The 13,499-nt window shown below is 59.6% G+C and overlaps 1 protein-coding gene across 2 annotated transcripts in view; it reads right to left on the reverse strand.

Annotated features, from left to right (window-relative positions):
• The window catches only part of RBM10 (RNA binding motif protein 10), a 36,377-nt gene that overhangs the window by 14,109 nt on the left and 8,769 nt on the right, over nt 1–13,499 (reverse strand). For both annotated transcript variants that reach the window (XM_072920442.1, XM_072920440.1), the window contains exons 6-14: nt 12,179–12,252; nt 9,623–9,709; nt 8,127–8,187; nt 5,624–5,779; nt 4,395–4,555; nt 2,952–3,049; nt 2,052–2,151; nt 632–830; nt 30–175 (exon numbers count right to left, since the gene is read on the reverse strand). In XM_072920442.1, the coding sequence (XP_072776543.1) occupies nt 30–175; nt 632–830; nt 2,052–2,151; nt 2,952–3,049; nt 4,395–4,555; nt 5,624–5,779; nt 8,127–8,187; nt 9,623–9,709; nt 12,179–12,252 (1,082 nt within the window). The remainder of the gene's footprint in view (nt 1–29; nt 176–631; nt 831–2,051; nt 2,152–2,951; nt 3,050–4,394; nt 4,556–5,623; nt 5,780–8,126; nt 8,188–9,622; nt 9,710–12,178; nt 12,253–13,499) is intronic.

The following is a 13,499-nucleotide window of genomic DNA, read 5'->3' on the forward strand; positions in this document are numbered from 1 at the left end:
GTCCCCCCCCCCCAATTTTGGGGTCCCACCTGGCCGGGGGGTCCCGGGGGTGTCGCCGCGGGGGTCTCGGGGGTGGGGGAGGGGTAGGGGGCGGCGCTGGGGGGGGCGCGGGGGGGGAAGGGCCCCCCCCCTCCTGCCCCTCCCCCCGCGGGGTCCTGCGGAGGCTCCTCCGGACCTGGGGGGGGGGCAAAGGTCACCTGGGGGGGGAGGGGAGGGGGGACACACCTGGGCACACCTGGGCACACCTGGGGACAGGGACCACACCTGGGGACACCTCGGGACACACCTGGGGACACCTGGGGACACCTGGGGAGGGGAGGGTCACACCTGGGGACACCTCGGGACACACCTGAGGACACCTGGGGACAGGGACCACACCTGGGGACAGGAGGGTCACACCTGGGGACACCTGGGGACAGGAGGGTCACACCTGGGGACAGGAGGGTCACACCTGGGGACACCTGGGGAGGGAGAGGGTCACACGTGGGGACACCTGGGGACACCCGGGGACACACCTGGGACACACCTGGGGACACCTGGGGACAGGAGGGTCACACCTGGGGACACCTGGGCACACCTGGGGACACCTGGGGACACCTGGGGACACCTGGGCACACCTGCCAGCACTCACCGGGGGCGGGGCCGTCGGCCTTGGCGGGGGCGGGGCCTGGCAGGGCGGGGCCGGGGGGCGGGGCCGAGGCTCCTTTCAGGTAGGCGGGGCCGTAGAGGGCGGGGCCAGGTGCGGGGAAGGGCTCCTCTGATTGGTAGAAGCCGAATTCGGAGTTTGGCTCCTCCCCCCCCGCCCAGGGCGTGTCGCTGCCCGGCGCCGCCTGCGGGACCGAAAACATCAAATTATTTAAAAATTAAACTTTTTGTGATAAAAAATATGAAAACACAATAAAATATTGTCTCTTATTAACATAATTTTGCACAATATAAAAATATATACATTAATATTTATATGCATATAAATTTATCCTGTTAAAAATTAAGTTTTTTTTGCATTCAATTTAACTTGAATTTAAGCGATTTGAATAATTGAATTTAGTTAATAAATTTTATATTTTTATAAAATGTAACTTAAGTAAATAATTTTATTTAGTTAAATATTAACTAAAAAAAAATACTTTGAATGTTGGTTCTTAGTTACATAATTTAAAAGATTTGGTAGGAAAAAAATATTTACAATTTTTTAACAAAATGCTATAAAACTTATAATTTATAAGGTTATTATATATATAAATTATAATATGCATTTAACCTTAAACATTAAATACTACATTGTGCCCTCACCTGCCCAGGTGTGCCCTCACCTGCCCAGGTGTGCCCTCCCTCACCCAGCTGTGCCCTCCCCTGCCCAGGTGTGCCCTCCCCAACCCAGGTGTGCCCTCACCTGTGACATTTCCCACCTGCCCAGGTGTGCCCTCCCCCGCCCAGGTGTGCCCTCCCCCGCCCAGGTGTGCCCTCCCCCACCCAGGTGTGCCCTCACCCACCCAGATGTGCCCTCCCCCACCCAGGTGTGCCCTCCCCCACCCAGGTGTGCCCTCCCGTGCCCAGGTGTGCCCTCCCGTGCCCAGGTGTGCCCTCCCGTGCCCAGGTGTGCCCTCCCCTGCCCAGGTGTGCCCTCCCCCGCCCAGGTGTGCCCTGACCCCTATCCAGGTGTGCCCTCCCCTGCCCAGGTGTGCCCCCACCTGCCCAGGTGTGCCCTCCCCCGCCCAGGTGTGCCCCCACCTGCCCAGGTGTGCCCTCACCCGCCCAGGTGTGCCCTCCCGTGCCCAGGTGTGCCCTACCCCACCCAGGTGTGCCCTCCCCCACCCAGGTGTGCCCTCACCTGCCCAGGTGTGCCCTCACCTGCCCAGGTGTGCCCTCACCTGCCCAGGTGTGCCCTCCCCCACCCAGGTGTGCCCTCACCTGCCCAGGTGTGCCCTCACCTGCCCAGGTGTGCCCTCCCCCACCCAGGTGTGCCCTCCCGTGCCCAGGGGTGCCCTCACCCGCCCAGGTGTGCCCTCACCCACCCAGGTGTGCCCTCACCTGCCCAGGTGTGCCCTCACCTGTGACAGCGCCCACTGGGCGGCCGCGATGGCCGTGGAGGCGACGGAGGCGGCGCTGGCGCGGGGGGGCCCCTCCCCCGGCCCCGCCCCCTGCACGTCCCTGGGGGCGGAGCCACAGGTAAGGGGCGGGGCCTGAGGCCTGGGAGGGGCTGATGGGCGGGGCTATGCTGATAAGGGGCGGGGCTATGCTGATAAAGGGCGTGGCCTGAGGCCTGGGAGGGGCTGATGGGCGGGGCCAAAAGGCACAGGGGCGGGGCTATGCAGGTAAGGGGCGGGGCCAAAGGGCACAGGGGTGGAGCTATGCTGATAAGGGGCGGGGCCTGTGCCAGGTGCGGTGCCAGGGTGGAGCCCAGTGGGCGGGGCTTGTGCCAGGTGAGGTGCCAGGGTGGGCGGGGCTTGTGCCAGGTGCGGTGCCAGGGTGGGCGGGGCCTGTGCCAGGTGCGGTGCCAGGGTGGGCGGGGCTTGTGCCAGGTGAGGTGCCAGGGTGGGCGGGGCTTGTGCCAGGTGTGTGCCCGTGGCAGGTCAAGGGTTGGGTCAAGGGTGGGGACACACCTGGATGGGGGTGGGGACCTTGCCCAGGTGTGATGCCCATGCCCAGGTGTGATGCCCATGCCCAGGTGTGGGTGCCACGCCCAGGTGCAATGCCCAGGTGGGTGCCACGCCCAGGTGGGTGCCACACCCAGGTGAGTTTCACGCCCAGGTGTGATGCCCACGCCCAGGTGGGTGCCACACCCAGGTGCCACGCCCAGGTGGGTGCCACGCCCAGGTGCAATGCCCAGGTGGGTGCCACACCCAGGTGGGTGCCACGCCCAGGTGTGATGCCCACGCCCAGGTGCGGTGCCACGCCCAGGTGGGTGCCACACCCAGGTGGGTGCCCAGGTAGGTGCCACGCCCCCTCACCTTTTGGATCCTTTGGCGAACTCCACGTTGATGCTCTTGCCGTCGATGTGCAGCGGGGGGTGCAGCGCCTGCAGCATCTGCAGCAGCTGTGCAGCTTCCTGGGGGGGGGCACCGGCTGCAGGTGATCCCAGTCCCTCCCAGTTCATCCCAGTCCCCCCCAGTTCATCCCAGTCACTCCCAATCCCTCCCAGTTCCCTCCCAGTCCCCCCAGTAAATCCCAGTGCCTCCCCAGTTCCTCCCAGTCCCTCACAGTCCCTCCCAGTGCCCCCCCAGTCCCTCCCAGTTCCCCCCAGTAATTCCCAGTGCCTCCCAGTGCCCCCCCAGTAACTCCCAGTCCCTCCCAGTGCCCCCCAGTGCCCCCCCAGTCCCTCCCAGTGCCCCCCCCAGTCCCTCCCAGTCCCCCCAGTCCCTCCCAGTGCCCCTCCAGTAAATCCCAGTCACTCCCAGTCCCCCCAATCCCTCCCAGTGCCCCCTCAGTCAATCCCAGTAATTCCCAGTCCCTCCCAGTGCCCCCCAGTCCCCCCCAGTCCCCCCAGTCCCTCCCAGTCCCTCCCAGTGCCCTCTCAATCCCTCCCAGTGCCCTCCCAGTAATTCCCAGTGCCTCCCAGTCCCTCCCAGTGCCCCCCCAGTCCCTCCCAGTCCCTCCCAGTCCCTCCCAGTGCCCCCCAGTCCCTCCCAGTCCCTCCCAGTCCCTCCCAGTGCCCCCCCAGTGAATCTCAGTAATTCCCAGTCCCTCCCAGTGCCCTCCCAGTCCCTCCCAGTGTCCCCCCAGTCCCTCCCAGTGCCCCCCAGTCCCTCCCAGTGCCCTCCCAGTCCCCCCCAGTGCCTCCCCAGTCCCTCCCAGTGCCCCCCCCAGTCCCTCCCAGTCCCTCCCAGTGCCCCCCAGTCCCTCCCAGTGCCCCCCAATCCCTCCCAGTCCCCCCCAATCCCTCCCAGTCCCCCCCAGTCCCTCCCAGTGCCCTCCCAGTACCTCCCAGTCCCTCCCAGTGGCCCCCAGTGCCCCCCCAGTGCCCCCCAGTCCCTCCCAGTGCCCTCCCAGTGCCTCCCAGTCCCTCCCAGTGCCCTCCCAGTCCCTCCCAGTGCCCCTCCAGTGCCTCCCCAGTCCCTCCCAGTGCCCCCCCAGTAATTCCCAGTAATTCCCAGTGCCCCCCAGTCCCTCCCAGTCCCCCCCAGTCCCTCCCAGTGCCCTCCCAGTCCCTCCCAGTGCCCCTCCAGTGCCTCCCCAGTCCCTCCCAGTGCCCCCCCAGTAATTCCCAGTAATTCCCAGTGCCCCCCAGTCCCTCCCAGTCCCCCCAGTCCCTCCCAGTGCCCTCCCAGTCCCTCCCAGTGCCCCTCCAGTGCCTCCCCAGTCCCTCCCAGTGCCCCCCCAGTAATTCCCAGTAATTCCCAGTGCCCCCCAGTCCCTCCCAGTCCCTCCCAGTCCCTCCCAGTCCCCCCCAGTACCACGATGGTGCTGAGCTGCACGAAGGCGAAGCCGCGGTTCAGCTGCGTTTGCCGATCTTTGATCACGCGCACGTTGGCGGCCGAGAGCGCCGCGAAGGGAGCGAGCGCGGCCAGGATGGACTCCAGGCTGCTCTGCGGGTGCAGGTTCCGCAGGATGATGGCTGGGGGCACACGGGCACACCTGGGGCACCTGGGCACACCTGGGGCACACCTGGGCACACCTGGGGGCACACCTGGGGGCACCTAGAGGTGCCTGGAGATACCTGGGGGCACACCTGGGGGCACCTGGGCACATCTGGGGGCACCTGGGGGCACCTGGAGATACCTGGGGGCACCTGGGCACACCTGGGGGCACACCTGGGGGCACCTGGGGGCACCACGGAATACCTGGGGGCACCTGGGCACACGTACAGATACCTGGAGATACCTGGGGGCACACCTGGGCACACCTGGGGGCACCTGGGGGTGCCTGGAGATACCGGAGGGCACACCTGGGGGCACCTCAGCACATCTGGGGCACCTGGAGATACCTGGGGGCACACCTGGGCACACCTGGGGCACCTGGGGGCACCTAGGGATACCTGGAGATACCTGGGGGCACCTGCGGGCACCTGGGGGCACAGCTGGGGGCACCTGGGCACACCTGGGGGTGCCTGGGGGCACACCTGGGGGCACCTGGGGATACCTGGAGATACCTGGGGGCACACCTGGGGGCACCTAGGGATGCCTGGAGATACCTGGGGGCACGTGGAGATACCTGGGGGCACACCTGGGCACACCTGGGCACACCTGGGCACACCTGGGGGCACCTCCAGATACCCAGAAATACCTGGAGGCACACCTGGGGGCACTTGGGCATACCTGGGCACATCTGGGCACATCTGGGCACACCTGGGGGCACACCTGGGGATATCTGAGCATATCTGGGGATACCTGGGGGCACACCTGGGCACACCTGGGGGCACCTAGGGATACCTGGAGATACCTGGGGGCACACCTGGGGATACTTGGGGGCACACTTGGGCATACCTGGGGGCACACCTGGGCACACCTGAACACACCTGGGGACACCTGAATCCCTCCAAGTCCTCCCACAAGATCCCCTTCAGCGCCCCCCAACAAACCACCCAGGACCCCCCAAATGCACCTCAAAATCTCCTATAAAAAAACCCCAAAAATCCCCAAAAACCCCAAAATCCACCCCAAAATTTCCCCGGCCCCACACTCACTGTCGTTGGCGTTGTCAGCTCCGGGCTCGGAGCCCCCCTGGGACCCCCCGGGGGGACCCCCGAGGGTGGGCCCGTAGGGTTGGGGGAGGGGCAGGAGCCCCCCTCCCCCCGGCACCAGCTCCGGCCGGGGACCCCCCGGACCCCTCTGCTCGGCCTCTGCACCCCAAAAAAACCCCAAATCAGGGACTGAACCCACAAAAAACCCCAAAATCAGGGACTGAACCCCCCAAAAAAACCTCCAAAATCATAAACTGAACCCCCCCCAAAAAAACCCCAAAATCAGGCATTGAACCCACAAAAACCCCTAAAATCATAAACTGAACCCCCCAAAAAAAACCCAAAATCATAAACTGAACCCCCCCAAAAAAAACCCCAAAATCATAAACTGAACCCCCCAAAAAAACCCTCCAAAATCGCGGATTGAACCCACAAAAAAACCCTAAAATCAGAAATTGAGCTACCCAAAAAAACCCCAAAATCAGGCACTGAACCCACAAAAAACCCCCAAAATCAGGCATTGAACCCACAAAAACCCCTAAAATTATAAACTGAACCCACAAAAAAACCCCAAAATCAGGCAATGAACCCACAAAAAAACCCCAAAATCAGGCATTGAACCCACAAAAACCTCTAAAATCATAAACTGAACCCCCCAAAAAAACCTCCAAAATCGGGGATTGAATCACCCAAAAAAACCCCAAAATCAGGTATTGAACTCACAAAAAACCCTAAAATCATAAACTGAACCCCCCAAAAAAACCTCCAAAATCAGGCATTGAACCCACAAAAAAAACCCAAAAAAATCAGGCATTGAACCCACAAAAAACCCCAAAATCATAAACTGAACCCCCCAAAAAAACCCCAAAATCAGGCATTGAACCCCCAAAAAAACCCCAAAATCAGGCACTGAACCCACAAAAAACCCCAAAATCATAAACTGAACCCACAAAAAACCCCAAAATCAGGCATTGAACCCCAAAAAAAACCCTAAAATCATAAAATGAACCCCCCCAAAAAAAACCCAAAATCATAAACTGAACCCCCCCAAAAAAAACCCCAAAATCGGGGATTGAACCCACAAAAAAACCTCCAAAATCAGGCACTGAACCCACAAAAAAAACCCTAAAATCAGGGATGGAACCCACAAAACCCCTAAAATCATAAACTGAACCCACAAAAACCCCTAAAATCATAAATTGAACCCCCCAAAAAAAACTCCAAAATCATAAACTGAACCCCCCCAAAAAAACCCCAAAATCGGGCATTGAACCCCCAAAAAACCCCAAAATCAGGCACTGAACCCACAAAAAACCCCAAAATCAGGCATTGAACCCACAAAAAACCCCAAAATCAGGCATTGAACCCCAAAAAAAACCCCAAAATCAGGCATTGAACCCACAAAAAAACCCCAAAATTATAAACTGAACCCCACAAAAAACCCTCCAAAATCGGGGATTGAACCCACAAAAACCCCTAAAAATCATAAACTGAACCCCCCAAAAAAACCCCAAAATCGGGCATTGAACGCACAAAAAAACCCTAAAATCAGAAATTCCACCCCAAAAACAATCTTTTAAAATCAGGGACTGAACCCACAAAAAAAGCCTAAAATCAGAAATTGAGCTACCCAAAAAAACCCCAAAATCAGGGATGGAACCCACAAAACCCCTAAAATCATAAATTGAATCCCCCAAAAAACCTCCAAAATTGGGGATTGAACCCACAAAAACCCCTAAAATCAGAAATTCCACCCCAAAAACAATCTCTCAAAATCAGGGACTGAACCCACAAAAAAACCCCTAAAATCAGAAATTGAGCAACCCAAAAAAACCCCAAAATCGGGGATTGAATCACCCAAAAAAACCCCAAAATCAGGGATGGAACCCCCAGAAAACCCATAAAAATAAACAAAACAAAACAAACCAAAAAAACTAAGTCAGGGATTGAACCTAAAAAAAAACCCAGAAAAAAAACCCAAAACCACCCCCAAAATAAGGGATGGAACCCCCAAAAACCCCCCAAAAAACCCCCAAAAACCCCCAAAAAAACCTAAATCAGGGATTGAACACTCAAGAAACCCCAAAAAAAACCCAAAACCACCCCCAAAATCAGGGATGGAACCCCCAAAAAACCCCCAAATAACCCAAAAAAACCCCCAAAAAACCCCAAAAAATCCTAAATCAGGGATTGAACACTCCAGAAACCCCAAAAAAACCCCAAAAACAACAAAATCAGAGATTGAACCTCCCCCAAAAAAGATCCCAACCAGGAGAAACCCCCAAAAAACCCCCAAATCAGCGATTTAACCCCAAAATCAGTGATTAAACCCCAAAATCAGTGATTAAACCCCAAAATCAGCGATTTAACCCCAAATCCAGAGGATCCCCTCCATGTTGGAAGGCACCCCAATAATTTTGGGGAGTTTTTGGGCAGTGTAAGATGTTTTTGGGGGGGTTCCCCCACAATTTTTGGGGTGAAACCCCCAAGATTTGGGGTCACTCACCGGCTTTGGGGACGCCACACTTGAAACATTTCTCACGGCGCTTGAAGTTCTGCACCCCGCACTGGGAACCCCAAAATTGAACCCCAAAATTGAGCACCCCAAAATTGAGCACCCCAAAATTGAGCGCCCCAAAATGTCACACCCCAAAATTGAGCACCCCAAAATTGAGCACCCCAAAATGTCACACCCCAAAATGTCACACCCCAAAATGTCACACCCCAAAATGTCACATCCCAAAATGGAACACCCCAAAATGTCACACCCCAAAATTGAGCACCCCAAAATGTAACACCCCAAAATGTCACACCCCAAAATTTAACACCCCAAAATGTCACATCCCAAAATGTCACACCCCAAAATGTCACACCCCAAAATTGAGAACCCCAAAATGTCACACCCCAAAATTTAACACCCCACAATGTCACACCCCAAAATGTCACACCCCAAAATGTCACACCCCAAAATGTCACACCCCAAAATGTCACACCCCAAAATGGAACACCCCAAAATGTCACACCCCAAAATTTAACACCCCAAAATGTCACACCCCAAAATTGAGCACCCCAAAATGTCACACCCCAAAATGTCACACCCCAAAATTTAACACCCCAAAATGTCACACCCCAAAATGTCACATCCCAAAATGTCACACCCCAAAATTTAACACCCCAAAATTGAGCACCCCAAAATGTCACACCCCAAAATTGAGCACCCCAAAATGTCACATCCCAAAATGTCACACCCCAAAATGTCACACCCCAAAATTGAGCAGCCCAAAATGTCACACCCCAAAATGTCACACCCCAAAATGGAACACCCCAAAATGTCACACCCCAAAATGTCACACCCCAAAATTTAACACCCCAAAATGTCACACCCCAAAATGGAACACCCCAAAATGTCACATCCCAAAATGTCACACCCCAAAATGTCACACCCCAAAATTTAACACCCCAAAACCGCTCAGGACCCCACAAACCTCAGCGCCCCAAAATTCTCCCACCCCAAAACTGCCCCAGACCCCCAAACCCACCCCCAGAACCCCCAAAAACCGCTCAACCCCCCCAAGACCCACCCAAAAATCCCCAAATCCCCCCAAAATCCCTCCAGGACCCCAAAATTACCCCCAGTGCCCCCCAGTACCCCCCAGTACAACCCCAGTGCCCTCCCAGTCCCTCCCAGTGCCCTCCCAGTCCCTCCCAGTGCCCCCCCAGTCCCTCCCAGTCCCTCCCAGTCCCCCCCAGTCCCCCCAGTCCCTCCCAGTCCCTCCCAGTGCCCCCCCAGTGCCTCCCAGTGCTCTCCCAGTCCCTCCCAGTCCCTCCCAGTGCCCTCCCAGTGCCCACCAGTCCCTCCCAGTAACCCCCAGTGCCCCCCCAGTGCCCCCCAGTCCCTCCCAGTACAACCCCAGTGCCCCCCCAGTCCCTCCCAGTACCCCCCAGTCCCTCCCAGTCCCTCCCAGTCCCTCCCAGTGCCCCCCAGTCCCTCCCAGTGCCCACCTTGGCACAGAGCCAGTCCTCGTTGATTTTGGGTTTGGGGTCGCTGTAGTGGAGGGACACGCGGTGCCCCAGCAGGGTCAGCCCGGCCTGGGGGGCACAGGGGGGCACCAGGAGGTGAATTTGGGGGGCACTTGGGGGGCACCAGGACGTGAATTTGGGGGCACCTGGGGGGCACCAGGACGTGAATTTGGGGGCACCTGGGGGGCACCAGGACGTGAATTTGGGGGGCACCAGGGGGGCACCACGACATGAACTCAGGGGGCACCAGGGATGGAACTGGGGGGCACCAGGATGTGAATTTAGGGGGTACCAGGGCTGGAATTTGGGGACACCTGGGGGGCACCACGACATGAACTCAGGGGGTACCAAGGCTGGAATTGGGGGGCACCAAGGTTTGAGTTGGGGACACCAGAGTTGTCTCAAGGGGCACCAGTGGGGCACCAGGATGGGAATTTGGGGGGCACCAGGGGGGCACCAGGACGTGAATTTGGGGGCACCTGGGGGGCACCGGGATGTGAATTTGGGGGGCACCAGAACATGAACCAGGGGGGCACCAGGGTATGAATTTGGGGGGCACCTGGGGGGCACCAGGACGTGAATTTGGGGGCACCTGGGGGGCACCAGGACGTGAATCTGGGGGGCACCAGGACGTGAATTTGGGGACACCTGGGGGGCTCCAGGATGTGAATTTGGGGGTACCTGGGGGGCACCAGGACAGGAATTTGGGGGGCACCAGGATGTGAATTTGGGGGGCACCAGGATGTGAATTTGGGGGGCACCAGGGGGGCACCAGGACATGAATTTGGGGGGCACCAGGGGGGCACCAGGACGTGAATTTGGGGGGCACCTGGGGGGCACCAGGACGTGAATTTGGGGGGCACCTGGGGGGCACCAGGATGTGAATCTGGGGGGCACCAGGGTATGAACCAGGGGGCCACCAGGACAGGAATCTGGGCGGGCACCAGGATGTGAATTTGGGGGCACCTGGGGGGCACCAGGACGTGAATTTGGGGACACCTGGGGGGCACCATGACATGAACTCAGGGGGTACCAAGGCTGGAATTGGGGGGCACCAAGGGTTGAGTTGGGGACACCAGAGCTTGTCTCAAGGGGCACCAGGGGGGCACCAGGATGGGAATTTGGGGGGCACCAGGGTATGAACTGGGGGGCACCAGGACATGAAACAGGGGGGCACTTGGGGGGCACCAGGAGGTGAATCTGGGGGGCACCAGGACGTGAATTTGGGGGGCACCAGAACATGAATCAGGGGGGCACCAGGACAGGAATTTGGGGGGGCACCAGGAGGTGAACTGGGGGGCACCAAAGCTGGAACTGGGGGGCACCAGGGGGGCACCAGGATGTGAATTTGGGGGCACCAGGGAGTGAACTGGGGGGTACCGGAGCTCGTCCCAGATGGCACCAGCAGCTCGTACTGGGAACACTGGGAGCACTGGGACACGCACCAGACCCCTGTGCCCATCCCCCACCGCGGGGACATGGCCACCAGTACGGACCAGTACGCACCAGTATGGACCAGTATGGACCAGTGTGCACCAGTACAGACCAGTATGGACCAGTACGGACCAGTATGGACCAGTACGCACCAGTATACACCAAAACCCCCTCCTAGCTCCTGCCCCTCCACCCCTCCCCCACCTCCATTGGCCCCTCCCCCTCCTAGTTGTCCTTTCACCTGTTGGCTCCGCCCCCTTTTGTTGGCCCCTCCCCTTTTTATTTGCCCCTCCCCCTTTTATTTGCCCCTCCCCCTTTTCATTTGTCCCTCCCCTTTCCCACTGGCCACTCCCCTTTTAATTTGCCCCTCCCCCACCAATTGGCCCCTCCCCTTTAAATTTGCCCCTCCCCCGCCCCACCTGTTGGCCCCTCCCCCACCAGTTGGCCCCTCCCCCTTTTCATTTGCCCCTCCCCTTTCCCACTGGCCCACCCCCTTTTTATTTGCCCCTCCCCTTTTTTATTTGCCCCTCCCCTTTCCCACTGTCCCCTCCCCTTTTTATTTGCCCCTCCCCCTTTTTATTTGCCCCTCCCCCACCAGTTGGCCCCTCCTCTTTTTATTTGCCCCTCCCCTTTCCCACTGGCCCCTCCCCCTTTTTATTTGCCCCTCCCCATTTTCATTTGCCCCTCCCCCTTTCCCACTGTCCCCTCCCCTTTTTATTTGCCCCTCCCCCACCAGTTGGCCCCTCCCCTTTTCATTTGCCCCTCCCCCACCAGTTGTCCCCTCCCCTTTTAATTTGCCCCTCCTCTTTTCATTTGCCCCTCCCCCACCAGTTGGCCCCTCCCCTTTTTATTTGCCCCTCCCCACCAGTTGGCCCCTCCCCTTTTCATTTGCCCCGCCCCTTTTTATATGCCCCTCCCCCACCTGGTTGGCCCCTCCCCCACCCCAGCAGCCCCTCCCCCGCCCCGCTGGCCCCTCCCCCACCTGTTGGCCCCTCCCCCGCCCCCCCGGTTGGCCCCTCCCCCACCTGATTGGCCCCTCCCCCACCCCAGCAGCCCCTCCCCCACCTGGTTGGCCCCTCCCCCGCCCCCAGGCCCCTCCCCCACCTGGTTGGCCTCCATCCACCTGGCCGCCTCCTGCACGTGATGGAATTCCACGAAGGCGAATCCGCGGCTCTGACCTGGAACGGGCCACGGGGGATGGGGGGCACCCATGGGTGCTCTGGGACCTCCCCCACCCCGGGGACGCGCTGGACACCCATGGGTGGTGCTGGAACCCCCGGGGGACCCCCAAGGTGAAGCCTACAGGTGCTCCTGGTGCCCCTCTGGAGTCTGGGTGCCCCTCGAGGTGGGCTCAGCACCCCTGGGTGCTCCTGGGGACGGGTCTGGCACCTCTGGGTGCCCCTTGGGCTGAAGGTGGGGACGGGTCTGGTGTCCCTGGCTTTGGATCTGGCACCCTTGGGTGCCCCTAAAGCCGGGTTCAGCACCCCTGGGTGCTCCTACAAAGGGACTAGCACCCCTGGGTGCTCCTAAGAAAAGGACAAGCACCCCTGGGTGCTCCTGAGGAGGTAAAAAAGCACCTCTGGCTGCTGCCTAAGGACAAGAGTGGCACCCCTGGGTGCCCCTAAAATGGGATTAAAACCCTGGGTGCCCCCCGAGTCTGGTGCAGCACCCCTGGGTGCTCCTGAGAAGGGAACAAGCACCCCTGGGTGCCCCTAGAGAGGAAACTGACACCCCTGGGTGCCCCTAGGGAGGGGATCAGCACCCCTGGGTGCTCCTGAGGAAGAGACAAACACCCCTAGGTGCCCCTAAAGATGACCTTGGCACCCCTGGGTGCCCCTAGGAAGGGTATGAGCACCCCTGGGTGCCCATATGGAATGGACAAGCACCCCTGGGTGCCCCCCAAGTCTGGTGCAGCACCCCTGGGTGCCCCTAGAGATGAGATTGGCACCCCTGGGTGCCCCTAGGGAGGGGACAAGAAGTCCTGGGTGTTCCTAAAGACACTATGAGCACCCCTGGGTGCTCCCTAAAGATGAACCTGGCACCCCTGGGTGCCCCTGGGGAAATGATGAGCACCCCTGGGTGCTCCTGAGGGGGGAACAGGCACCCCTGGGTGCTCCTGAAGAAGGGACAGGCACCCCTGGGTGCCCCTGGGGAATGGTACCAGCACCCCTGGGTGCCCCTGGCAATGGGACCAGCAGCCCTGGTGCCCTCCCAGTGCAGTGCAGCACCCCTGGGTGCCCCTAAAGATGGGACCAGCACCCCTGGGTGCCCCCTAAGCCTGGCAGATCCATCCCTGCCTGCCCCAGTGGAGGGGACCAGCACCCCTGGGTGCCCCCAGTTCCAGCACAGGACCCCTGGGTGCTCCTCGGAAGGGATCGGCACCTCTGGGTGCCCCTAAGGGTCGCAGCAGCACCCCTGGGTGTCT

Source organism: Taeniopygia guttata, chromosome 31, assembly GCF_048771995.1.
Source record: "Taeniopygia guttata chromosome 31, bTaeGut7.mat, whole genome shotgun sequence".
Lineage (NCBI taxonomy): Eukaryota > Metazoa > Chordata > Aves > Passeriformes > Estrildidae > Taeniopygia > Taeniopygia guttata.